The sequence below is a fragment of the Rhodamnia argentea genome, chromosome 11 (assembly GCF_020921035.1).
Source record: "Rhodamnia argentea isolate NSW1041297 chromosome 11, ASM2092103v1, whole genome shotgun sequence".
Taxonomy (NCBI): domain Eukaryota; kingdom Viridiplantae; phylum Streptophyta; class Magnoliopsida; order Myrtales; family Myrtaceae; genus Rhodamnia; species Rhodamnia argentea.
Window position 1 is genome coordinate 15,125,211 of NC_063160.1, and position 27,148 is coordinate 15,152,358.

Below are 27,148 nucleotides of genomic sequence, written 5' to 3' on the forward strand. Positions count from 1 at the left end.
TAGCCCTCGCCCCTCACCCAGTGGTTGGTGAGCGCTTGTCAACCCTTGCTAGCCATAGTAAGGAAAAAAAAAAAAAACAAAAGGAGAAAATAAATAAATAAAAAAATAAAAAAATATTAATACAAAAATATTTACATCATTGCCAATCACAATAAGTAAGATGGCCAGCATCCGTGCAACACTTTTCGGCCAATAATTGTACAACCGTAAAAGGTTTAAGACTCAATTGGTGAAAAAAAGAGAGATTTAGAACTAAATTGACACAATTACAATATCTTTAGGAGTTTTTTTGGTAATTCTCCCCGAATTTTCACGATAAATGACATTGGCCGGAATCGAACCATTTGAGATGTGGGTTTGTTTGGGCTCTAACTGAGATCCGACCCGAAAAGACGCGGTTCGGATTCTGGACCTTCAACCCGCCCATGCATGAGATCATCGTGGTTATGTCCTAACATGCATCATGGGCTTTTTGACGAGTCTCTGAGTAATGCAAGCTTCTCCAAGTCGGACCCATTTGAAAGCCCGTTGGCTGTGGTTGGTCCTTTAGGTGACAACCTTAGGGATCATTCTCATACCATAATCATATGATAAGCACAAGCACGAACGTAAGCTAAGCTTAAATCTGGGAGAGCAATCACCACCATATCACATTATTCAGATGACGGAATATATTTTCGTTACTAAACGACGGAATATATTTTTCAGTTCATTTCAGATTCCATCCAAACACCGGAAAACATCTCATTTTCCGCGAAATGAACTCAGTCTAAGATCTAAATAATCTACCTAAGAGACTAAGATAACGAATTAAAGCACGCTTTTCAATTTACCGAGAATGTGATAGGGTAACAACCACACGACAAGCGCACAAACACGTCGTGTAATGGGAAGGACCACCGTCCCCGTGGACAATACATGGCCAAAACAATTAAATAGCGTTTCGATGAAGAAGCTCCTTTCGTCTCTTCTGTACCAACATTGGGGGGAGAGCTTGGACCACCCAACAAGCATGTTGGTTTGGATTAATGAAGTGGTTGTTTGGCGGTTCATGTTCATCTGCTGCTTTTGTTAACTCAGACCAGAAAAGCTTCCTCCATAACCCAAAGTGCTCGTTCGGCGGCAGCCATGAACTGTGAATCACTTTTAAAGAAAGGAATGGCGACGTCGACCATTACCCGCGCACTTCCAGACCCTGGCCTTAGCTGTGCGTACGTTGTTTATTCCTTCTCTATCTTACATGACCAAGAGGATAATCTTAATATACAGTGTAAATGTCCAAACTCTTTTTTCTTTTTCTGGTGAGAAGATGGCTGTAGAAGCTATAGAATAGAAGGTGGGTGTCAAGCCCTCTCCTGCGTAGTGTTCCGTGAAAGCTTAGTCTCACGTCGCACGAGAATTCTCGTGCCGGTTGCTAAGATGCATCGACACTCCAAGAGCACCCAATATTTTCTCCGTACGTACATGGATTCTCTATTTTACGGGGTGCTTCTATAAGTGTTTTTTGTCTATCTCAATTGTCGATGCATACTTTGTTTGGAAGGAGTACCAAAAAATCTTAAACCTATTATAATTATGCTAATTCAATCATAATATTTTATTTTCTTATTTTTGTCAATTGAGTTCTAAACTTTTTATATTTGTGCCAATTATGACTGAAAATTGCTGACATAGATGATTTTATTTTTTTCCTTTTTCTTTTCTTTCTCTTTCCTTCCCCTTCTTCCTCTAGGCTGTTGTTGAATCTTGGCAACCGGCACGAGGCAAGGGCCGGCGAGGTTAACCTTAGGGGCGAGTGGTTCCCTGTCTGGTCTGATTTTCCTCAAAAATCGAGAGCCGGATCGATGATCCTGGTTCCCAATTTTCGGAATAGGGGACCGAACCCGATCACCGCTGATCCAACTGCAGAATGGTTCGGACCACTGCCGGTTCGATTCCCGAATGGCTTGGACCACCGCTGCTCCAGTTTCAAGACTGTCTGATTTTCCTCAAGAATAACGGGACCGGTGGTCCCGGTTCTTAATTTTCAAAACCGGGGATTAGACCGGACCATCGCCGCCGATTGAAAGTTTGGTCGAGAGTTTACAACTCAATTAGTAAAAGGAAAAGGGTTTAAGACTGAATTGACATAAATATAAAATGTTTATAACTCAATTGGCAAAATAAAAGGGTATAAGACTGAATTAATACAATTACAATAGGTTTATGACTTTTTTGATAAATTTTTCACCTTTATTCACATTCACCAACGGTTGAAAGTTTGGTCGAGAGTTGAGACACCGATAATAGAACCATGGTGGGCGAGGAGTGTCCAGCAATGTGCTCGATCTCATCTGTCGGGGACGAGACAGGTGCCCAAAACGATCGCAAAAGAGCAGGCCGACCACCCTTCGACAGTGAACTCGGCTTCCATACAAAACCACAGAGAGTTAATGAGGCGGAATCTAGCTAGAGACGGTACAAAATATTCGTTGGAGATCCATACGCATGGAACACATTTGTCCCCGTCTGTCAAGGACGAATACAAAGCTGGTCTCCTCAGAAAAGCGAGCGCGCACGTAAAGACAGGGGAGCGACAACTCTTTGCGAACGTAAGAGGACACCACCAGCTTTAAACTCGCCCTCCGAAAGAAACCAGCTGTGCCCTCTCTCTCTCATTCTCGGAACTGGTGCGACTTCCCATCAGCAACCCACGGTTTTTTTTTTAAATTTTGCCCTCGTTCTTGTCCTCTCGGGTTCTCGCCAGCCCCAAGACTCCTCGTCGTCTTGTACGATGATGCTAACGGAATGAATTGACTAACTAAGGTACCGTGCGTTTTGGCTCGCCCTTTATTGAGTCTTACGATTTTATCTTTTCTCAAGAGATCGCCCATCATGAGGTGGAGAGTACCTCCACCCGAGTTTTAAACTAATCTTGTTATTACGTTAAAAGGCGCCTCTATGAGTTAATTTTAATTTTCACATATATATTCATGAATCGCTCTCTTTCTATTGAGTGCATAGTCCGATTTATTGCTGCTCTCTTTATAATCCTAGAAATCTGTTAGGAATCGCTCCTTGTCCAGGCCTCCTAATTTCGGCGATCGCTCCCCACCCTCATAGGATCGGATTGTTGCAATAACAACAAGAAGCAGACATAAGCCGCATTCTATTCAAAATGCTTAAGCACACGAGAGGGAGAAGAAAGAACACAGCTGGGCCAAGAAGAAGAGAACGAAGGAACAGGTTAAAATAGTGGAAAGAGAGGCATTACAGGAGCTCCCAAGAATTGGTCGTTCGCTTTGGGATTTGTCCCGACAACCATCTTTTAAACTAATGAAGACTAGTTGCAAGTCGTGCATGTTTCGATTAGATAATCAAACCTTTTGGTTACAACCAAAAGGGTTTTCCGATTAGGTTTTAGTGTGGCTTTTGACATTTCAAACACTCGCCATCATGGCTGGCACTCAGCTGCCTCTTTGTTTTGTTTTTTGTTTTTTTTTTTTGGGTTATATAGTCTTTGTTTCGTTATTATATTGTATCTGACATGATATTCTCATAAGAATCCTCACCTATTTGTCCACCTAATCAATAAATTAATTCTACAACCATCAATGGAGGAAAAAAAAAATTGATCAGCTCTTACATGTACATTATCAATGTGAGGGGAAAAAATACCAAAAAATTTCTAAACTTATTACATTGGTGCTAATTCAGTCATAAACATTCAATTGAACCAATTTAGTCATAATCTTTTCACATTAGCATCAATTTTGGCTGGATAACGCCGATATGGATGCCGATCATCTTACATGGCACGGTTGGCACTAACGTGGACATATTAAATAATTTTTATTTTTTCCTTTTCTCCTCTTTTCTTTTTGTCGGTGGTCGGCCACCGGCCATAGGCCATGGCCGACAAGGGCAAGAGCCGGAGAGGTTGACCCTCGCCTGTGGCCAGCCTTAGGTAAAAAGAAAAGGAAAAATAATAAAATTATAAAAATAAAATATATATGTAAAAATACTTTGAAATGTCCATGTAAGTGCCGATCGTGCTATGTAGGGATGCCGACTTCCACGTGAGCAATTTTCGGCCTAAACTGGCTAAATAGACCGAATTGGTACAAGATTTAGAAATAAATTGTTTCAATTGATAGGTTTAGAATTTAATTGGTGTCAATGCAATATGTTTGGATTTTTTTGGGTGCTTTTCTCAAAGATGAGAGGTGTAAGAACGTTCATCAAAGTGCCCATCATATTTAAAAAGTACCCCAAAAGGGAAAAAATACTAGGAGTACGCATGGTTTCGTGGTTAGTCCAATTTAGAGGTTTAGAATTTGATTGGTGCCAATGCAATAAGTTTAGAATTTTTTTGGTACTTTTTCCAAATATGAGAGATGTAACAACGTTTATCAAAGTGCTCATCATATTTCAAAAGTACCCAAAAAGGGAAAAAATATTAAGAGTAAGCATGGTTTTAGGGTAGAATTTAGAACTTAAAATCAATCCAGTTCTAGTTTTCGTGGTACATAGGGCAGACTCTAAATTTCAAAAATTGAAAAACCTGTTACGACGAGTGGAACTTGAAACCTGTAAGAAATTTTTGTGTTTTTCTTGGTATACGTCTTCGTGCGATCTTGCGGTATTCCATAGTATCCGATGATGATAGTTTAATCTGTAATCGCTAGTCCGAGCTTCCATTTTCAGCAATACTTATGACTGAGAATATTACTCCATTAGCGTTTCATATATATATATATATATATATATTTATGTATCTAAATGAGCTGTGATTAACGAATTCTAGCAATAAATGGTAGTTATTTAAATATGATAATTCACTGAAATCATTTCAATGATGTATACATGTCGAACCCGTATAGATACTAGAATCTATGACAAGGTAGGTTTCGGGTTTCAAAGTATGCATAGTAGATTTCGGGTTCTAAAAAATGAATAACATGTTCCTACATGTAAGTTCTAGGTTCCATGTGGAACCTATACAAAATCTCGAACCGCTCACCTGTAAAAAATACATGAAAATGTATGTTAATTGTAAATTACGAGTAAGATTAGACATGCACATACCTTAGAATTTAATGAATGAAAACACCCTAAAAGGAAAAGGAAATTATGGGTTGGGAAGGGGGGGGCCAGGCCATCAGACAATTTCCACACCAACTGCCAAACAAGTCGCAACTTGCTTTATTTCCTTTTTTATTTTTCTCCTTTATTTGGCCCCCCCTCTTTTTTTCTTGCTGGGGACAAACGAAAATATCTAAATTCCGATATAGCTGTTTCTACAAACCTGTGGGCCATGCAAGTCTCTTTGTCCCTCTTCCACTTCTCGCTTATATACGAACCTTCCTCCTCCTTTCTCCTCCCACCTCCGCCACCAACTTTGTCTCTCCAAAACCACCCTGAAACCATCACCACCCCCCCTCTCTCTCTCTCTATCTCTCATCTGAACATGGCGAAAACGGGAAAGCTCACGAAGCTCAAGTCAGCTATCAAAAGATTCCCCTCCTTCTCCAAGCTCTCTCGCAGCAACTCCACCGCCGCTGCCGAAGCGACTGAAGATGATCCCAGGAGCGCCGCCGCCGCCGGCAGAGCAGGCCGTAATGTGAGGGCGGTGTACGTGGGGAAGTCCCGGCGCCGGTACGACGTGAGCGCCGACGTGTTTGAGCACCCGCTGTTCCAGGAGCTGGTCGACAAGTCGTCGTCGTCGTCCTCCTCCCCGCCGTCGAGCGCAGCAGTGGTGTCGTGCGAGGTGGTGCTGTTCGAGCACTTGCTGTGGATGCTGGAGAACACCGCCGGCGGCGGGGACGCGCAGCTGGGGGCCATGGACGAGCTGGTCGAGTTCTACACTACTTGTTGAAATCGAGGGCTTGTGGGTCGCTTCGCATTCTTTTGATCTCATTGTGAGTTTTAATGACGATGACGATGATGATGTTGATGATGAGGACGACGATTAGGAACAAGTGTAAAGAGTTTAGAGAGCTAGATTTAAATAAAAAGAAAATTAAGGTGATGATGAGTGTCTGTTATATTAGAGCCGTTACCCTGATAGTTTGACCGTATGGTCGGTTATTTTTTTACTACGTAATCTTTCAATCAATTAATGTTTTATGCAAAATAATAATGATATGTGAGTCTACATTTGAGATTGTATTGTCCCTTACTGACGGTCATGGACGCATTTCCCTAAAAAGTTAGGGCTGTTCTCGTTAAATGTTCATAGCTTCATTGAAGAATAAATAATCGGCATGTCCTTATGACATGCACATTAATTCTTCTCTTGCTAACCACATAATCAATGCGCATGCATCTTGCTAATTGGCCAATACTCTTCCTAAAGAGCGCAATTTTGCATCCAATTAAAAGAAGATTGGGGGAGAAGTTTACTCATAACATATGTGCATCTAGGAATAATTACGCCAAGTGCTTTGATAGTTTTGACCCTTTTTCGCGATTTCGGTATATTATGGAGAAGATTTCTATTTTGTCCGTCGTTGTAAAATCAACAGAATCGAGATTTTTTTTTTTAACAGAATAGGATTCAAACGACAGGATAATTGTGTCAAATGAGACTGTGCATTGGATAAATATGCTCATGTCTACGTTTTGTTTTGTTTTTTTCCCGTTTTATTTTTGGCTCCCCCGGGTACGAGAGTACTTCCTTTCTGTTCCTAAATTATGACGTACCCTTCGCGTAGATTGTCGTAATATTCCTATGGACAACATATAGCTAGGTTCAGTACTTGGCTCGACAAGTCCAAAAAGGGGAATTTGAAAATCACCTAAGTCTTGTACCATTGTATGTGTACCTTTGATTGTAGTCATTTGTTTCGGACATCACGATTGCGATTGATCGGTTCCAATTATATATGATAGTCTGCATCAGCTGAACAAAGTCAAATCAGAATCCAACCAACAAAAAAATAAAATAAAATAAAATAAAATGAACAGAGTCAAATTAGAAGAAAAGTTGTTGCTTGTCACAGGAAAAAATGAAGAACTGTCTAGAAAATCCTAAATCTATTGCACTTTAACTAATTCAGTACTTAGCCTTTTAATTTTATAAATTGAGTCTTAAACCTTTTCATGTTTTGCCAATTGAGTCCATTCCGTCAGTTTTAATCGAAAATCACCGACATGGACGTTGACCGCTCTACGTGACACGACCACTATTGATATGAACAATTTTTCATATATATATATTTTATGCTTTTTGATTTTATTTTTTTCCTTTCAAGCCTGGTGAGGGTCACTGACCAACCATCACCGGACTTGGTAGAAACAAAAAAAGGAAAATAAAGAAAGAAAAATAAAAACAAAAAGAAAAAAATATAAAATATAAAATATAAAAAAGGAAAATAAAGAAAAACATGTCAGATTGGTCATCCTACATATCCACGTCAGTTATTTCCAATTAAAATTGGCGGAATAGACTTAATTTGTAATATGTGAAAATGTTTAGGGTTAAATTGATAAAATTAAAAAGTTTAGGACTGAATTAGTTAAAGCGTAATAGACTTTGCATTTTTTTGACACAATTTGTCACGGTTTGCGCACCAAATGCCGTAAAAACTTCCTGCCGTTTTCAGTCATTCTCAAAGGTAGTAAAAAACGAAACGTCGCGTTAATTACTGCAACCGCAATTCTCTTGTGTGATTCAAATCGAATAAAGTTAGTGGGATTAGATGACGGCAGGACCGTTTCTATGAGGAAGTTTGAGAAACTCAACTTTCATGAAAGCGGGTGTTAATTAACTTAAACGGACGGTCAAGGGTCAACGATGATGTTTGTTGGGTCGTCCGCTGAGAGGAATAGAATGGTTTGAAGCGGCTAATGATTAGGTAGTTGTGCAGATTAAAAACAGATGTTTTTCTTGGTACGATTTGGATCTAATTGATTTGAATCGGCTTGCGCTTCAAGCCGAAGTCACTTGTAACTCAATCAAATCATCGATTGTTCTAAACCACATAAATGAGGAAGCGTCGCATGATTAAACCGAACTCTGCTAGCCACTATTGATTTTTTCATTCGAGTCACCGTGTTCTACCTGTTCGGGGCGAAATGTATTAAACTGGGTTGGTCTTGGTCCACGGTATAGATAAGAAAAACCCCAGAATAAAATAATTTAAAGAACTTTGATTCATTGAGCAACGCGATGGGTGCATGAATTGTATGTGCCAAATTAGTAGGTGAGGTGACCGTCGGCATGTCTAGTGTCATCGGTTCTAAGCTTAGCTACCAACAAGTAGACCACTGCTTAGAGAACACGATCTTAGCAGATGGACTCAAACTCATTTCGGCTCGCGATAGAAAGAACGTCAAAATTTCGTGACGTAAGTATCGACAATCATGAATATATATATTTTCTGAGCACGTGAATTCGGAAAGATAATTTCGATCACGCATCGGAAAAGAAAGCTTTTGGGTCTTCAAGACAAATTATGCAATCCCTCCTCAATCTGCCGAGAATGTAGGGCTCATGAACCAGAGAGCATCGGCAACATTTGACAAAATTACAGATGGTGATTGATTTGAATCGGCTTGCGGCTTCAAGCCGGAGTCAAATCACTGTGTTACCTGAATAAAATTTATATGTATTCACACTCTACAATGCTCACTTCCGCTTCGTTTTCTTAGCTTACTGAAAACGTACAGCGATAAATGTACACGGGCCAAATGTTGGGTACACTGAACTGTCCATCACATCCTGCAGATATCAAACATGTATGGCCACATCAAATCAAACGTGAGTCGGATTCCCCACCTCCTGGTCAGGACTCGAGCTCAAGTGGCTCATCATATCAGCCACTGTATTGGTGACGTGGCTCCAATACATCTTCGAGATTAGGCTACTTTTCTTTTCCGATTTAGATTTCGATTGAGATCTAGATTTTTCTTTTTCCTTCCGAACTAGATCTAGATTTAAATCTTGATCCGTGTTCTTTCAACATATTGATATTGGCATTTCTGCGCGACAACGATGACGAGGACGTTGAACCTATGCACCCTGCAAATCATTACAAACGGAGTGCGAGATCTCGATATATGTTCATCATTGAATTTGGGATCGGCCGTTCTTAAGAGAAGAGAGCATGCTTTTAACTAGAGATAATGTTTTGTTATTTGCTTTTAGGCATTTGACTTGTTCTGCAGTTATTTGAGATTTGCTAGATATGAGAGCCTACCTTTTGAGTACTATTCCGATTTATAAATGATATATTTCTGTCTATGTACAAAAAAATATCTCAGAAAGCTATCTTGTGCCCTTCAAGCCCCAAACAGCAAATTTTTATTTTTGGTCGGACCAAACAGCAAATTGACGTGATATTAGGGTAAGTTGTTCATCCGAAAAGAAGAAATGCTGGATGGGTATGACTCTTGGTTGGTCCTAGAAGCAAATTAAATAATTTACACGAGAAAACGAAAGGAAAATATCTTCGAGATATGATCCAGTTTGCCCTAACTCTGCTCGGTTGGCCGAGTTAGATACGACTGGCGCTCTCTTAATCACGAGTTTCAATTCTCCGGACGCTCCTCGACCTTAGAAGGTCCGGATTCCGTCGGCAGCGCAGATTCGGCTTGTGCACCACACCTTGGGCAAATCCGGCTTGCTCCCAACTTGCAACTAGTGGTGCGGTGGTAGCGGGCTCGCTCAAAATGAGCGGCGGCAGTTATAACTTAAATTGAATATTCCGATTGTCGGTGCGGCAGTCATAACGACGAATAATGCTTAGACGGGTCGCTGACGCTGGCCGCTCTTTCGTACTCTCTTTGTCAAGCAAGAAAAGAAAAGGTCGGGACTCGGACCCAGATCCAAACCCGGACTTTCGCCGTTGATTCTATGGATCTCACGCATGTAATACATCCCAAGAAGGAAGGGACTGTGATTATACATGATGTGTAACAACAGAAAAATAAGGGCTAACTGCCCATGATATCTTTCCACTATTTTAGTGTGTGTAATTACCCCTCCACTTCTTTGTACGTGCATAGAGAGAAAAAAAAAAACGGAACAATTGTAAGTCATGATTCTCCGAGTTATTCCTCTGTACTTTCTTTGCGTTTCACTTCAATGATGTTTTCGGGATCTAGGATCTCTTGTAAGGGGAATCTTGGGTGTGCAATATCTCCGAATTGTGAGAGTTGCACTGTAAAAAGGTTCGTTGTTGAGAGTGCGACTCACCGTTTGATGTTTGTCGAGTTGAAGGGTGTGCGTTGTAATTTTCTTGATTATCAAAGAGAGTCTCGTGTGATTGTTTCGTGGGCGTACACGGACCAACCTGTTGAACTACGTAAATCTGTGTCTCTCCATCTTACTTTGTTGCATTTGGTTTGTTTATCATTTTATCTAACGCAAGCATCAATTACGAGTGAAGAATTATTGCAACAAGTGGTATTAGAGCCGACGGTTCGAGAAGCCTATGCCACACGTGATCAACGTCAACGCACACGTTTCAGCATTTTGCAATGGCCGTATTGATTTCTACAAAGTTCGGCGTGCCAAAATTCAATGGATCCAACTATCCATTGTGGAAGCTGAAAATGCAAGCTGTGTTTGTGAAAGACGGTTGTGTAGTTGCACTTGCCGGTAAAGATAAAAAGCCAACAGAGATGAAAAATGAGGATTTTGTACAGAAAGATCAAACGGTAATGGCGGACCTACTTCTAGAGTTAGATGATTCTGTCCGCTTTAGTGTATCAAACTACTGCCAAAGGTCTATAGGACAAATTGAAGAATCTCTACGAAGGGAAAACAATGTCAAACGAACTTTTCTTCATTGACAATTATATAGTCTAAAGATGAAGGAAGGCTCCTCTTTCCAAGAGCACCCGAACTAGTTCAACACCCTGTTGAGCAATTTGACTTCCATCGGCGTCAAAATCGAGGATGACAAGAAGGTAACACTTCTTCTGTGTTCTATGCCCGATACATGGGATTCCTTGACTATAAATCTCAGTACTAGAGCGGATCTTGACATGGATTCAATAATAGCTACATTGCCAACGAAAGAGTCTCGTAGAAAAACTCTCGAGAGCACTTTTAGTAATGCTATGATGGCCAAGGGAAGATCCATGGACAAAGGTTCCAGTGGGAGAAAGCAGTCAAGGTCCAAGTCAAAGAGGCGAACGTTAGATCCTTGTTGGAAATGTGGACAAAAGGGTCACATAAGTAATGATTGTAAATCTAAGGAGAATCGGCAAAATTTCAAATCTGATTCTAAAAATGCGTCATCATCAACAAGTTCCCATAGAAACATTGTTGAAAATACAGACTTATCCGAAGATGGCGAGGTGATGTCCACAGATTCAATAAAGAGCATGCAATATCAATGGGTTTTAGAGTTGGGCACTTCTTTCCATATGACATCACATTGGGACTGGTTCAATACATATCGGTCTTGTGATGGAGGTATGGTATACATGAGCAATGATAACTCATGTCATGTTGTGGGGATTGGAGATGTCCATGTTACCATGTTTGATGGCATCATGCATACAATATCGGGTGTACGACATGTACCAGATTTGCGGAAAAGTCTATTGTCATTGGGAAAGTTTGATGAAAATGGCTATAAGATTACTTCGGAAAAGAGACGATCTAAGATCGTCAAAGGAGCACTTATCGTGGCGAAAGGAGAATTGATGGGAGGTTTATATAGGCTGATTAGAGAGACCGTAGTCGGTGAAGCCATAGTCGTCAATGTTGTAACGTAGTCGACAACTATCCGGCACATGCGTTTGGATACATGAGCATGCATGGACTAAAGGTACTTCTTGATCGTGGTTTTCTCTTGGTTTAAAGACTATTAATTTAGACGTTTGTGAAGATTGCCTGTTTAGAAAGTTTCATAGAACTCATTTTCGTCGTTCGAAAGCGAGAAGTCAGAATATTTTAGACTTGATACATTCTGACACTTGGGAGTCTTCTATGAGTCTTTGGGTGGTGCCAAATATTTTATTTCATTTATTGAAGATCTTTCCAGAAATGTTTGGGTTTACATTCTTAAACGGAAAAGTGATGTTTTTGCTTCTTTTAAGAAGTTTAAAGCGTTGGTGGAAAATAAAAAAGGAACAAAAATAAAGTGTTTGAAAACCAATAATGGAGGAGAATATATGTTGCAAGAATTCTTAGATTTTTGCAGGGAGCATAGCATTAAAAGACACTTCACGGTTCCTGGAATTGCACAACAAAATGGAGTGGCCGAGCGTATGAATCATACGCTAATGGATCATGCTCGAAGTATGTTGAGCTGTGCTGGTATGAATTAGAGTTTTTGGGCTAAAGCAGTATGTACGGCGTGTTACATAGTAAATTGTTCCCCAACAACGGCTCTTAATGGACAAGAAGGGTTAGTTTGTAGGCTGAACATGTCGCTTTATGGCTTGAAGCGGGCGCCAAGATGCTGGAACAAGTGATTTGATTCTTTCATTGTGAGTTTGGGGTTCAAAAGATGTGAAGCGGACTATTGTGTCTAGGTTCGCAATCATGGTAATTGTGGCTCTATAATCTTGTTGCTGTATGTCGACGACATGCTAGATGCAGGTACTTCGAAAGAAAGTATCGCAGAAAGACTCGGTTTCTTTTTATCATACTTGTTTCTTTTTGTTTTCCACAAAAATTAAATCATTAAAAAAGAGTACTTCACTCCTTCTTTTCCATTTTACTTCTATTGTTTGTTTGGGTTTGTAACCAATGGAAACGTAAGAGCGGTCAAATGATACGCCATCGGATGATTGTACAAGGAAGGTGGTAGGTTATAGAAAAAACAAGAATGAAAAAGAAGGAGAAAAAAAAAAGGAAAAAAGAAAAGCAAAGGGGTTGGATCGGGAATCCAATTTTGGATTCGGTATGGATAAAAGATCTTCCTATGTTATACTATTCAATTCTCGTTGGCTAGGGAATTCGATATGAAAGATCTAAGAGTCGTAAATCGAATTCTTGGGATGATCGTACTCAAAGATCATGAAAATAGGAACATCTGGATAACTCAAAAGAGCTATGTCGAAAAGGTTCTGCAGAGCTTCAATATGCGTAACGCCAAACCAGTTAATACCCCACTTTCTATTGGTTGTAAATTGTCTTCCGAATAAAATCCTAGCACAGAAGCAAAGAAGATAGAGATGGCTTGAGTACCACATGCATCGGCAGTAGAGAGTCTTATGTTTGCCATGGTCCGCACCAAACCGGACATTGCACAAGTAGTAGAAGCATCCAACAAGTACATGGCAAATTTGGGTCGAGATCATTGGACTATGGCGAAATGGATCTTTCAGTACTTGAAGGGTACCTTTGATATGGCTATTCATTATAGTAGCCAAAATTTACCGTTAGTTGGATTTGTGGAGATTATGCGGAAGATCGTGATAAATGGAGATCTATCACAGGGTATTGTTTCTCTTTAGGCAATGGAGCAATTATTTGGATGTCCAGGTTACAATTTGTGGTTGTGTTATCTACTACAGAAGCGGAGTATATTGCAGCAACTGATTCACGCAAGAAAGGCATTTGGTTGAAGAGATTGCTTGATGAGCTAAGAATCAAACAGAAAGTTATCACTATTCATTGTGATAGTCAGAGTGCGTTACATTTGGCTGTTAATCCAATGTTTCACTTTCATACGAAACACATTAATGTCAAGTATCATTTTATTCGTGATGTAGTGGAAGATGGAGTCATCTCTTTGCAGAAGATTCACACCAACGACAACGTAGCGGTTGTGTTGATGAAGCTCATTGCGAGGGAGAAGTTTATATGGTGCGGAACTTCTCCTGGGCTTGCGATTGCCAATTGTTTGGTGATGGGCAAATCGGAACTGTGAAGCCTATTCGAAAATAGTTTTCAAATGGGAGAATGTAACAGCAGAAAAATAGGGGCTAATCGCCTGTGATACCTCTTCACTACTTTAATGTGTGCAACCACCTCCCACTTCTTTGTACATGCATAGAGAGAGACAAAAAGGGAAATAGTGGTAAGTCATGATTCTCTGAGTTATTCCTCTGTACTTTCCTTTGTATTTTCTTTGCGTTTCATGTCAATAGTGTTTTGGGGATCTAGGATCTCTTGTAATGGGAATCTTGGGTGCGCAAGTTGTGAAAGTTGTATCTTAAAAAGGCTCGCTGTTGAGAGTGCAGCTCGTTGTTTGATGTTTGTCGAGTTGAGGGGTGTGTGTTGTAATTTTCCTGATTATCAAAAGAGAGTTTCGTGAACGTAGACAAGTCAATCTGTCGAATCACATAAATCCGTGTCTCTCTATCGTTACTTTACTACACTTTGTGTTGTTTATCATTTTATCCAAGGCAAATATTGATTATGTGTGAAGAATTTTCGCAACATGATTTATGTAAGGGATGGGAATGGTGCCACGCGAGTTGATCGTTGGCACATAATGGGGAAGGAGAAACACGTTGCAAATAGAGACACGTTAAAAATGGCCGGCTTCTCGAGTGGTCTCGTGTGTTTATGGAGGAGCTCCCCCCTCTTTTCAACTTTTCCTTTTCTCTCTCCTCCGCTTCCCATCCCTTCCGTTCCACGGAAAACAATGCGAAAGCTTCCGTGCAGGATTCCTCGAAACACGTCCTCCAAAGTTCAGAGCTTTTTACCCTCTTATCTGTTGGGTTGGCTCCATTGCCCAATTCGTCGACACCCAAGTTCTGCTTTTTCTTTGGATCGTTAGATTCGTAGAGTAAAGGGTATTCCGCCTGCCGACTGGTTTTGAGGAACCCAAGAATGGCGAATGGTGACGAGAAGAGCGAAAACTTGTACTTAGTTCTGGGGCTGAAAAAGGATTGCACGGCTTCGGAGCTCAGGAGTGCGTATAAGAAACTGGCCCTGGTTAGAACTGCCACGCCTTTTCGGTAACCGACCATCTTCTGCAATTGTTAATGATTTCATCATGTGTGAGACACTGGTTTTTGTTTTTCCCCGACATTGTGTTGTGTTATGTTGCTGATTGGGAGAGGCAAGTCAATCGTGCATACAGTGATTAGCGAATAAGAGAACCCGTAGTTTAAATTTGAAATTCTGTAGACTGTGATCTGTGACATGTGAAGTATCTTTTTAGGCTCTCGTGGTTTCTGACTTCGGGTCGATGCGTTTATTCATCTTGTTTTTTTTAAGAACGCTTGCACGAAGCATTTCCTTTTGATGCGTGGGATGTGCGTGTTAAGAATGTCTTTGTTTCCGGTTGGTTCAGAGGTGGCACCCGGATCGTTGTTCTGCGTCAGGAACTTCAGAGTTCGCCGAAGAGGCCAAGACGAAATTCCAGGAAATTCAACAGGCCTATTCCGGTGCGAGCAATTGCATTTCAATTAAAACTAGTTTATTGTGACGACAGGGCAATGCATGATAATTCTGGAAGGACTACTTGTTTAGAAGTTAGCCCTGTGACAAATGAAAGATGTTGCAAAAGTTTTGCTCTGACATTTCCCCTGTTTTATTCAATCTTGGTTCGATAGAAGATCTCCGTGTAGCTTTTTATATTTATACTGAATGCTTTAGCGGCCGCCCATCTGACTCTTACTGTTTTTAGTTCTATCCGATGTGAACAAGAGGTTTCTTTACGACATTGGAGCCTATGACAATGATGATGACGAAAATGTAAGCTTTTGATACTGTTTTGTGGGGTCTCTCAGTTTGTTTTTTTGTGTATATTACTTTGTTTATGCCTCGAGGGTGGCTGGAGATGTTCTTATTCCTCGGTTTTGTTCTGGTCCTTTTAGATTTTATCTTTATGGGCAGACCATAATCTGGATGAAATTATGTCGAGGCACTTTTGAGTTGTAGGTCTTACATTTTGCTTATGCACACCTGGAAACTAGCCCTCAAGCCTTGCAATTGCGTCTCGATATTGTTCAGATATGCCTTATTTCATGCTTGAGCGGATTTGCACGTTGGTGCTCTGCGCCTTATCATTGCTTGATATATTTGATGCCTGTGATGCAAAAAGGTGTCCATTGAGCAATTATCTACTTCATCAGATTTACTGCAACGTAGAGTATGGAGTGCTGAAATAGCTTAATTGACTATATATTAAAGCAAAGCTCACAAACTTATTCAGTTCATCACTGCAGATATTCGTATGTTCTTGGAGAGAAACTGCATGAAATTGGTTTTAATGAATTAGTGGTTGTTGGACGAATTCTTCCGAACTGCTGAACGGGATACTCCTGCTCAACAGATATTTCGTTATTTTTTTTATTTTCTCCTTTTAGAAAGTATGCAGGAGAGATCTCTAGCCTGCTGTTAACGAATTATGGTCATCACTCTAGGAAGTTGCTAGAGCTTCAGATGGAAATGCTCATAAAGTTGAAGGCAGGAATAGTGCCTGGGGCCAGCGGTCTAGGTTATTTCCTTAGGTTTCATGAAGCAGCACACCAATATTTACTGTTATGGTTAATTCTTTGGAAAGTTCACTGTGAGTTTCAGCGAAGTGCAATAGATGTAATGGTTGCAATTGTGTCGGGAGCATATTGACTGCGGTGTTCTGGTTTCCTTTTATCTTTTAACTTCTATGGCGTTCTCCATCTTTTGACTGCATGGCTGCATTGCTTGGTTATTGGATGGACTGCGAATTAATGTGCGATACACTTGCAGGGAATGGGTGACTTTATGAGCGAGATGGCAGTTCTGATGAGCCAAACAAATTCAAATGTAAGCCATCATATGCCCATTTTCTGTACTATTCAGTGAAATTGCTGATGCATAGAAGAATTGCTCCAAGTGTAGAGTCTAATGTATATCTGCTCGCCGTTTTACAATGTGTGAACCAATCAGCATAAGATCTCTGTGACTAATTCCTAAATATGAATTAGAATTCAGACAGGAAGGATTATTCTTCAGGTCATTCCAATTCTTATATTGCTTAAGGAGCTTCTAAAAATTTATACTTTGCTTGCATTACTACTGCCTGACTATCTCTGATTTTGCTTTTGTGTTGCTTGGTTCCCAAAGTTGTGATAGGAGTAAATTTTACACGAATCGTGTTTTGATGGATGGATAGAAAGCGAAACCCAGGAAGAGAGAGAGTTTGATTCGTTTTCTGATGGATCAGAATGGAACAGATGGATGACCTTCTCTCATAAGATGTCACTCACAGTGAAGGATGTAATACTTATTTTAGTTGTCCGAGACCATTTTTTGTAGCCTGGTGCCCAGATGTGTCTTCTTGTCTCTGGGATGTTTCTGCCGCCCTCGTGACTTGCAACTTTCGTGATCTACAGGAAAGGGGGCAATGGAGCTTCGAAGACTTACAGGAAACATTCGATGACATGTTTCGGAGGGAAATCAAGACGTCTAGATTCGGCTCACAGATAGTGGATACTACTACATCTTTGTCTTCATGCGTTGGTTACTACGAAAGTTCTACTTCCAGCAAGAAGCGCGGTTTCACAGCAATGAACAGCGGCAAGAAAGAGGGTGGCTGTGGCTTTGACTCACACTTTCAAAATTTATATCCAGAGGTGAGCACCTCTCTCTCTCTGTCTCTCGGTTTTGTTTTAGCTTGGGAAAATAGGTCATTCAGATGAATTTCTTTCTTATGCGTTTGCTTGATCAAATTAGAAATAAATGCTTAATCATGTTTAAGGTGTACGTATCATGATGGAACGCATATCGATAGGCATTAGCCTTTAACCATAAGCCAGCATATTAGCCAATGCCAAGTAGGTTATCATCATAATTTTATGCCTTCCTCTAGTTAAAGGGCTTTTGCATGTCGTTTTGAGCTCGTGATGGTTAAAAGGAACGCAAGTTGATTCCTCAATGTCATGGAGACAGATGAAGAAGCCGCGAGATGAAGGGAAAGGAAAGGAGGTAAGAGAAGAGAGACTCGACGCTCGGAAGCGTGGGAGGAAACGGAAGGTCGGTGTCCAATTAGTTCCCTAGGCGTTTAGCCCTGGTGCCCATTTTTTCCATCTGGTGTCCCATTAGTTCCCTAATCCTTGTTTGTAGCATCGAATCACGACTTACGGTCTCGGATTGGAGTAATCAACTGCGGACTGTTTACCCGCAACATTTAATTACCACGGTAAACGTATGTTGGGTTTCTGCATATTTCCTTGTGCTAGTGAGAGAACAGGGAAATTCGAATGTGGTGAAGGCAACATCAAAAGTTGCACCTAACTTTTGATGTTGGTTGATCAAAGTTAGGGCCATGAGATTAGTTGTCCCTGCTCAAGAAAGTGGGAGCAGAGGGAGAAATTTAATAATAGCTTCCAATCACCATCGCACCTTGGCAGCATGGAAGAACATTATTAACGTTAATAATGCGTCTCCCGGGTAAGTGTTCTTCTTCAGCTGTCTCTTTTGTCCAAAGAAGCAAAAGCAAGAAAAAATCTCTTGTGGGGACACGAGCGGCATTAAAGAATAGGAGATAATCCTCCCAAAGCTAAGGATCAAAGGTAATCCTCCGCGCTCTTGTTGGTAGCTTGGGTTCGTGAGCTTGAAAGTTACCTCTTTGAAAGTGTATTTTCTCTTACGGAAAAGAAGGGAAAGGAACGAAAATTAAGGGCGCGCATGGTAACATTTCTACTTCAGAAATTAATTTCTGGCTAAAAGTTGATTTTTATACTTGTGCTATCAAGTAGAGATTGATTTTTTTACTTTTGCTTCAAAAGTTGATTTACGATCGGAGAAAGGCTTGATGACAAGATAAAATTTTTACTTCTAAAACAGAAATTCATTTGGTAATGGTTGAGAATTTCTACTTCTATAACATTATTAATACAAAATCTTCTATGAAAAATTATTGATCATAACCAAAAATACATGTTATTCGAAAAAAGTGAAATGCAAATACTGACAGATTTATATATAATTTATACAAATGTGGGCTAGTTTTATGGGGAAAATTCTATCAATAAATATGATGGCTGAGTAGATATATCCATGCTAAAAGCATAGATAGTTTCGATGCTTTCTTGTCTGTACCTCTAGCGTGGTTTATGTTGCAATGAGCATAGTATATAAACCTTCTTTGTGTCTAAACCGTTTCTAGTTTAAAAGTGCATCATGATACATTTAGTAAATCATACCATTGGATGAGTTCATTTATGACAAGCAACAATTCTATCGTCATAGCTTGAAACGGTCAAAATTTGCTTAGAACATTGTGCTTCACCTTTAAGAACCATCTACACAATATAAATTTCCTATTTAATCCATCACTCCGACAAATTGACAAAAGAAATGCATCTTTAAGTTCTAAATTAAATGGAGAAAATATTACTATATGACCTTGAAAATGTTGGGATCTTTTCGGGGGCCCTTATTGGACCCTAGACAACCCTTGCCCAACACAAGTGCAGGTACCACCGAGAAATTCTAGCAGTTCACTGAAGAAATTTGCAAAGTTAAGAAAACTCAAAAGTCTAGATGAATAAAGTTATGCAAGTAATAATAGTTGGCATTCCATCAAAAATTGAATGGATACACCTATCCAAAGAAAAAAAAAAGATAAGAAGAAAATTGAAAGAAGTATAAGAGTTTCAATTACCTAGCATCAATTATTTTCAACAATTTGGTCTAGCACTTGTTATAAGGAGAAATACAAAGTGAGTGTATTTGAAAATGACATCCACAAATCCCGCACAGTGCTTTGAAGGGTGTGAAGAATATCGATAAATAGAAATATACATGTATTTTGCCTTCTCAACATCAAATTTCCTTACTTTCAAGAATCTGATAAACAAGACAGATGACTTGAAAAGTTTAAAGACGACGATGACGACAACAGTAGTGGAATTGTGTCTTTGTGAAATTGCTCAGTCCACTTTAAAATATTTGTGGGATGCCATTTAACCAACTTAGTCAATTGCTCGGTTCCTTTGGCCATGATTGTGTCTTTATGAGATGCCATTTAACCAAATTATGGAACATCTATTTCTTATAATTCGTTCAAAAATGATATTGCTAAAACACTTTCATGCAATACAAATGTAGTGAAAAATTATTATAATTATTATATTTTTAAAAATTATTTCTTATTTAACGTTCGGAGGAGACCGGCGACAGATTATCTCTTTTTGATTTTAACTTCTGGAGAGAAGTAATTTTTTTTTACCTCTGAAAGTTGCTCAAAAATAACTTCTGAAACAAAAAATTGCTTCAAAAGTAAAAAAAATGAAGTTGCATAATTAAACAAATTTCTGCTTTAGAAATTGTGTTACCAAACGAATTTCTGCTCCAGAAGTGAAGTGTCACTATAGTTGAAATGGGATTTAAGCAAGGAAAATGATATTAAAAGTGAGATAACTTTCGTGCGGTGCTTACTTCAGTGTTAATTTTTTTTTTCCAAATCGTTTCAATATCACTTTTGTGAAAAAATGACCACTTAGCCAATGACGGAGGAAGATATAGCCCTCCAAGCTACTGGTTACGTCTTAATATTTCCCAATTTTGCATGTTTCTCTCAAGTTTGTTTTTTCAGTGGATGGATCATTGTTGGAAGTTATTTACAAAAAAAAAACTTAGCAATTATATGTATTATTGTTCCTCCATTCTTTTGGTTGTGGGGTCGAGTTTGAGCAAGACAATCTCCAAAGGCTACGTTTGGTCGTCCGGATTTCCAATCGGGATATGATTAGATAGGATATGATAAGAAATCCAAAGATTTTGGCATATCATCTCTACTGTTTAATGAACTATGGATATAATTTCGAATACATAGAGACAATGCTCAGCTGGGATCAACTTTGTTTTGCGAAAACATCAGAATACTTTAGAAATTATTCAGTGATAAGTTCAATGAGTGAGTTATTGTTGAGTAGAGGTTTGTGCCATCTAAATTCATCCATGTCGTCGATCGAGTAGACCCAATAGAACTAGACGTCATGATTTAGAGTCGAACACTTTAAAAATTACCTACTGGCCTTGTTCGTTGTCTTATTGAGTAAATAAATAAGTGCTCAACAATGAAATTATTGAGCCTCTTTTCTGAAGTTGAAAATGCATTCATGTAGGTCATATAAGAAAGTTATCTTGAAAGTCGATGATGAGCCTCCAGTTCTTCATAACACATCAAGACCCCTTTCGAATGTTGGAAAGGTTCAAGTGATCAAAAAAATGATGAACATGATCTCATTCATGCCAAACTATCGATTAAAAAACAAAGTCGTGGAGATATCCGGCTTTGCCGTCGGAGACCCCATCTTGGCGCTGCTTAATAGGCGGCCACACTTAATGGTTGCCACCATCGAAGAGGAGGCACCTTGCTAGAGAGGCGACTCAACGAGGCGGAGAGGTCGCCCGGCGTTGAGGAGAGGCGGTGGTTGTGAAAAAACTTGGTTCTCATCGTGTCTACTCTCTTGAGAAATCCTATCTAGGTTTATCCCACATTTTCCCCTAGGATATTTTTATCCGAGTTATATTCCCTTTATATCCCCATTTATACTATTCTAGATATTTACCAAATACAATATATGATAAAATATGTCATATCCCGAGTTTTATCTTGACGATCAAATGCAGCCAAATTGTTCACATCTTCATCTCATTAATTCGCTTATCGGGGCATTGCAGAAATGATGGGATTGCACTATCATACATAGGATTACAAATTCGAGCCATGTTGGAGTGAATCTCTAGTCGATTCGTGCCTCGGGCATTTCATTACCTCATACAAAGAGTCTTCATGTGACGTTCTAAAATTTCGACATCCGTAAGATAACTGGATTCGATGGATTTTAACCACGAATTCCATCATGGTAAATAATATTGGATTTTTGAGGATTAAGTGACAATAATTGGATGTTGATTTATTCGTCCGAAATGGATATTGGATTATCTTGAGACATCGGTCAGAGAAAGTTAAGCTCGAGTAGTCGAGCCGTCGCGTCGTAGTACCAAAATCCTTGTTCCCAAGCCTAGTCCCGACCGAACTCTAGTTGTGAAAATATCAAAAACCCTCAGTTATTAGTATCGGAAAACTAATTTACCCCCCACAAGCCAAATTATCAAAATGCCCTTGCTTTATTCTTATAAAACAAAAGCCATTAATGGAGATTTAACCCGTGAACCCCGCTCCATTAATTACCCATCACCCTTACCATCTTTTCTCTCCCTCTCCTGTCTCCTTCCCCCTTCCCCTTCCCCCTCCCCCACGGCCGAACCTCACTCTTCCCCCCTGTTCTTTTTGCGGCAACCTCCCCCGACACCACCATCACCTCACCTCCACCTCCTCCATTCCGCCATAGCCACCGCCGCTCCTCGCCGCCTTCGTGCCCTACCGTGGACCCGTGGCCCCTCACCCGTGAGTGCCATGCCGTGCCATCACCCATCGCTTGAGCTCCACCAAACCCCGGGATCTCTACCTCACCCCGCGAACCACCCGAGACTCGATTCGCCGTTCACCTGTGAGCCACAACCCTCCAAACCCCACCGCCCGTGCCGTGGACCACCACTTACCCGTGGACCGCCTTACCGAGCCGTGAGCCCTCCCCTACCCACGCCGTTCACCGTGCCGCGTGCCCTCCACCGACCCCAACCGCAAGCCGCCAAATTACCGAGCCGCCCACCGTGCGTCACCCGCACCGCCGTCCTCACTGGACTATTTGTTGTGATTTTACTCCTAATCTCCGATTAGGACATTAATTACGTTTATGAGGTAGACTAGTTTAAGTTAATTGTGGTTAGTTTAGATTAATGATGATTGGGTTAGTTTAACTGTGATTGGGTTAAATTAATTAACCATGGTTAGATTAAGTTAACCTTGATTGGGTTAAGTAACCATCGTTACTTTTAATTAATCATGGTTACTTTAAGTAACCACCATAGTTACTTTAATTTAAGCGTAGTTACTTTAGTTAACTTGGGTTACTTTAATTAATCGTGATCGAAATAATCAACTCAAGTCAAGTTAGCTAATTATTTTGGTATTAATTAACTATGGTTGGGTAAATTAATTGAGATGAGTTGATTGATTATAGTCGGGTTAATTAATTATAATTGGGTTAATTAATTACAGTTATTCTAATTAACCTTGGTTGGAATTATTAATTATTATTAGGTAATTGTGTGTGTGTGTGTGTGTGTGTGTGTGTGTGTGTGTGTGTGTGTGTGTGTGTGTGTGTGTGTGTGTGTGTGTGTGTGTGTGTGTGTGTGTGTGTGTTAATCACTCATGTTGGAGTATCGTGATTAATGGAAAAAGTATGTTCATGTGACCATGTGTGAATATCCCGTTGCATTTTTAAGCATGAAAATGGCTTTGAGCCGAGTTTTGAGCACGACGGTGTTTGCATTGGGCTAAATACGAAGATATGAATTAACATAATTGTCTAATGTGCTTGTGTAGTCACATGATGGATGCTTGATATGTTCGTGCCAACGGGAGTTTGGAATCACATGGCTTATTGGATGCCTAATATGTTCGTGCCAGTGGGAGGTCGGAATCACACGACTTATTGGTTGCCCGACGGTTTGTGCCGGCGGGAGTTCGAAATCACACGGCTGGTCGGATGTGGGTCGCAGCAAGTTGGGGACCGACGCTCCTCATAGAAATGTCTGATATGTCCATGTCGGTGGGAGTTGGGAATCACATAGCTTATTAGTTGTCGTAACGGAAGGAATGTGACGAAGCTCGGTTATGCTGGAAGAGCACCAACTGTCTAGTGTGATGGGGCTAAGTGATCGTTAATAATAGGAACACGTTTGATGCATTGTGCATGAAAGTTTGTGATGAGTGTTACGGTTATGTATCTTGGTTTGTGTGTGGTTGAATACCATGTTGAGTACTGTATAATGTGTGAACTAAGGCCGAGTAAGCTTGCATGTGATTTATGATTGATTGTTGAGTTGCGCCCGATCATATGGTAGCTAGAGTGTTACAAGTCGCACGCTATTGATCCGTTATCAACATTGTTTTGCATGTTTAGGCCACCATGAGCGAATCAATGTCATACTCGGACTTAGGTGTTGACTCACGGAGATTTTATATCTCGCCATTTTTTTCAGGTCCTTAGCTTTGGGTAGCGTTATCTTGGATCCGAGTGAAGGATGTGAATGTTGGTCTTTTTTTGGAGTAGCTTGGAGTAGTGTTAACCCCGACCTCGACCTGGTATCTTTTGTTTGGTTGTAGGAAATGGCCCCGAGGTAGGGCTTGTGTGCATACGAACTTCCCGGGATTAACAAATATATATAAATAAAAATGATTTTTTGCTGATGTTGTGATTTGATTGCCTATGTTATATCCCCTTTGTTTATATTGTTGTTTGGGGAAATAGCACATTCCACATGCGTTTAATCAAAAGATAAAATGAATAGGCCGACGACATGCCTGTGACGTCGCCATTATGATATGAGGCATTTGGTAGGGTTGCTGCGTGCCCAGGGATTGAGGCATGACACTTCACTTCCGACAGGTGAGGGAGATTGTGGTGACAAACTCGTACATCTATGGGGTGAATTGAATAGCTATGATTTAAACTGCGTCTTCCATAATGGATGTGAAATTTTTACCGTAATGCTTACAAAAGGTATTTATGCCGGTTACACCTTGCCACTATTTTCCCCATGAAAATGGTATCTCTAAATTTTTCTTTATCGGGTGGGTCCGAGAGTACATGTACAATTTCTCTTGGAGACACTAGAAGATCTTCAGGGTTTTTCTAACCAGTCTCGATCTGCTGGGCCAACTAGTCGCATCATATGTGCCTCCTCCAATAAAACAGAAGAAGTGATAGATTAATCATCAAAGGTCACGAAAAATTAATGATGATGGACCATGTTATCCTTGACTTTCTCGATGTTGAACCCAAATATCATACAAGCCACCAACACTAATGATGGCGATGGACTGTTGTCTTCAATGATTGAAAAATAAAGCAAGGACCGGATAAAATTAAATGAAAAGCTTACTCTCGTTAAGATAATGGTTCCCAATTATATGGGGGATTTATCCACCCGGTGAAATTAAGAACCGAGAAAGATTACGGCATGTATAATTCAGTCGATAACCTGGAATACTTTCCACGGATTTGATCCATTATTACCATTAACCACTTTACTTTTTCACTTGCCGCAACACAGCAGAAGATGATTTCTTACTTGTAAAATCGAGATATCCGAAATGAAAATTAAAAACTCAAATTTACAGCTCGATCGCATAGCCTATATGTGTTTTTTTTTTTTTTTTGCCTTTTTTCGGGGTCAAATGATAATGATCCCATAACAATTAACATGTCACAAGCACTAACTTGGTAACCGGTCCCGGTGTCTCCGTTGAATTATGAGTTACGCAAAGTAAAGAGAAAGAGAAAGGAAGAAGGAGGATGAACAGCTTGTTAATTTACTCCGAGGCGGGTCCGAGTCAGCTCGTATATCTCCATCCCGCCACGAGAGCCCCGAAGGTGACGTGGAGGTGGATAGCCAAATCGATCTTATCGGCTGGCTGACACGTCACGGATTAATTATTTCAAAGGGCGGGGCCCCCATCACGCGTTTTAAGTTCTAAGTTTAACCCCGTTGACCAAGTCAAACCAGGACATTGCTTTACCCGGCTCGACTTCATCGTCTCCCTCTCGGCTTCACTAAAAGTTTTCTCCATCTTTGGCTTACTTTCTACATTGTCCTCCACTTCCCCCCCGAAAAAATTGATGGCTTATGACCAAGCCATGTTAGCCGGAGCCGTCAATTCACGCCGAGCCATCAATGTTCATCTCTCTCTCTCTCACGCTCTCTCCATGGCTGGCTGGTCGTGTCTATAAGAACCCTACGCCACCATATCAGCAAAGAGATTTTCTCTTCTCATCGGCCCACAAAAAATCTTATCTTTTTTCAAAGTTTGTCGCTCCCAATCTCTTCGTAACAGTCGCATCAGGTCTCCCCACTCCGAAAAAGAAGGCAAAAAAAAAAAAAAAAAACATTTACATCCATTAACACACCATTGAAGCTCAAATCCACCGGCCTCCTTCGGTTGTTACGCACAGAGATCGCTACGTATAATCAGGATCGATCAAACTATCTTTACAAGCCAAACGAAAAGATGGGTTTCCTTCACAAGCTCTGGGACGAGACGCTGGCCGGCCCCGCCCCCGACACCGGCCTCGGCGAGCTCCGCAGGCACCGCTCCTTCTCGGCCACGCGGTCCTCCTCCGCCACCCACCACCACCCCGCTCCCCCTCCTGCTCCCGCCTCGCCGGCGGTCACCCGCAGCATCACCATCGTCAGGACCGCCCCGGCTCTCCGGAGGTCCGTCTCCCTCGACCCGGGGTCGGGCCCGAGCACCCCTGGCACTCCTTCGACGCGTACGTCCGGCTGGAAAAACCTAAGACATGTCTCTGTACTCGTATATCGCGTGTTCGTTGTTTTGGTAAAAATGTTGAGCTCGTATCGCTTTGCATGCAGCTGGGACTCCGGATGGGAAACTGAAGAGATTCACGAAGAGAAAACCGCCGACCGAGGGATCGGACGGCGCTCAACCTAGAGGTCCTACTGATTATGATTGGTAAGGACGAAATCTCTCTCTCTCTCTTTACACGACATTCAACCATGTTAGAGTTGGTGATGGGATCAAAGCAGCTAGCTTTCTATCGCCATCTGCAGAGATCTTTCATCAAGTTTTGGGTTGGAGCAATTAATCAACCTTCGAAGCGCTTATCTGAGAGTTCATTTGGCTGATCTTTCCAGGGTTCTTGTTTTGCAGGATTTTGATTAGCGCTTTGGATCGTTAGACGGAGAAACTGACAATATATCTTCTTGCTGGATTGGCGATTTTACCTCTCCCTGTACATAGAGGAATCAATCTTTTTCGCTGATATCGGCTCGTAAGAATTATATGTATGCTTACATATAGTTATGCTATTAAATAAGATTGTTCATATGAAGAATGGTCAGGTCACAGAGCAGGGACCAAGTCCTTCATGGAGTTTCCGAGAGAGAAAGAGTAGTAGTAGTAGTAGAAGAAGAAGAAGATGCCTTAAGTCCCATCAAACTCTGCCTCAGCTTAACCTTCGAGAGTTTTGGGAGCTTTAGACATTTCTTCTCCAATTGCTTTTTCTTCCCCTTGTGTTCATGTACATAATGATATTTGTCGTGCTTCTTCATTTTTGGTTTTCTGATCCTTTTGTGTATATATGTGATTATGTGTGTAATGGGAAGCTCCTCTTTCAATGAAACTCATATTATATCCAGCCAAAAAGTGTTTGAAGCTGCGGTCAT

At 40.6% G+C, this 27,148-nt stretch overlaps 3 protein-coding genes across 3 annotated transcripts; all 3 read left to right on the forward strand.

Annotated features, from left to right (window-relative positions):
• The first annotated feature begins 5,377 nt into the window (after positions 1-5,377).
• Positions 5,378-5,990, forward strand: LOC115736486 (auxin-responsive protein SAUR78-like). The gene has a single exon (XM_030668214.2). It carries the CDS (start codon positions 5,450-5,452, stop codon positions 5,855-5,857), a length of 408 nt encoding a protein of 135 aa, XP_030524074.1. The 5' UTR covers positions 5,378-5,449; the 3' UTR covers positions 5,858-5,990.
• Positions 5,991-14,400: 8,410 nt separating this feature from the next.
• On the forward strand, positions 14,401-18,125 carry LOC115736485 (chaperone protein DnaJ-like). Its single transcript, XM_030668213.2, has 7 exons — positions 14,401-14,830; positions 15,192-15,285; positions 15,528-15,595; positions 16,592-16,648; positions 17,218-17,457; positions 17,774-17,859; positions 17,907-18,125. The coding sequence occupies exons 1-7, from the start codon at positions 14,726-14,728 to the stop codon at positions 17,932-17,934; spliced, it is 678 nt and encodes a 225-aa protein (XP_030524073.1). The 5' UTR covers positions 14,401-14,725; the 3' UTR covers positions 17,935-18,125.
• Positions 18,126-25,722: 7,597 nt separating this feature from the next.
• Positions 25,723-27,120, forward strand: LOC115736323 (dormancy-associated protein homolog 4). Its single transcript, XM_030667961.2, has 3 exons — positions 25,723-26,235; positions 26,336-26,435; positions 26,634-27,120. The coding sequence occupies exons 1-3, from the start codon at positions 25,974-25,976 to the stop codon at positions 26,659-26,661; spliced, it is 390 nt and encodes a 129-aa protein (XP_030523821.1). The 5' UTR covers positions 25,723-25,973; the 3' UTR covers positions 26,662-27,120.
• Positions 27,121-27,148: the final 28 nt, after the last annotated feature.

Excerpts from the sequence above, each read along its gene's own strand:
- LOC115736486 (XM_030668214.2), top strand. The coding sequence starts at position 5,450 with ATGGCGAAAACGGGAAAGCTCACGAAGCTCAAGTCAGCTATCAAAAGA.
- LOC115736485 (XM_030668213.2), top strand. The coding sequence starts at position 14,726 with ATGGCGAATGGTGACGAGAAGAGCGAAAACTTGTACTTAGTTCTGGGG. Across the intron at positions 14,831-15,191 it reads CGTATAAGAAACTGGCCCTG|AGGTGGCACCCGGATCGTTG; the intron begins GTTAGAACTGCC and ends CGGTTGGTTCAG. Across the intron at positions 17,458-17,773 it reads TTCAAAATTTATATCCAGAG|ATGAAGAAGCCGCGAGATGA; the intron begins GTGAGCACCTCT and ends TCATGGAGACAG.
- LOC115736323 (XM_030667961.2), top strand. The coding sequence starts at position 25,974 with ATGGGTTTCCTTCACAAGCTCTGGGACGAGACGCTGGCCGGCCCCGCC. Across the intron at positions 26,236-26,335 it reads CCCTGGCACTCCTTCGACGC|CTGGGACTCCGGATGGGAAA; the intron begins GTACGTCCGGCT and ends CTTTGCATGCAG. Across the intron at positions 26,436-26,633 it reads GGTCCTACTGATTATGATTG|GATTTTGATTAGCGCTTTGG; the intron begins GTAAGGACGAAA and ends CTTGTTTTGCAG.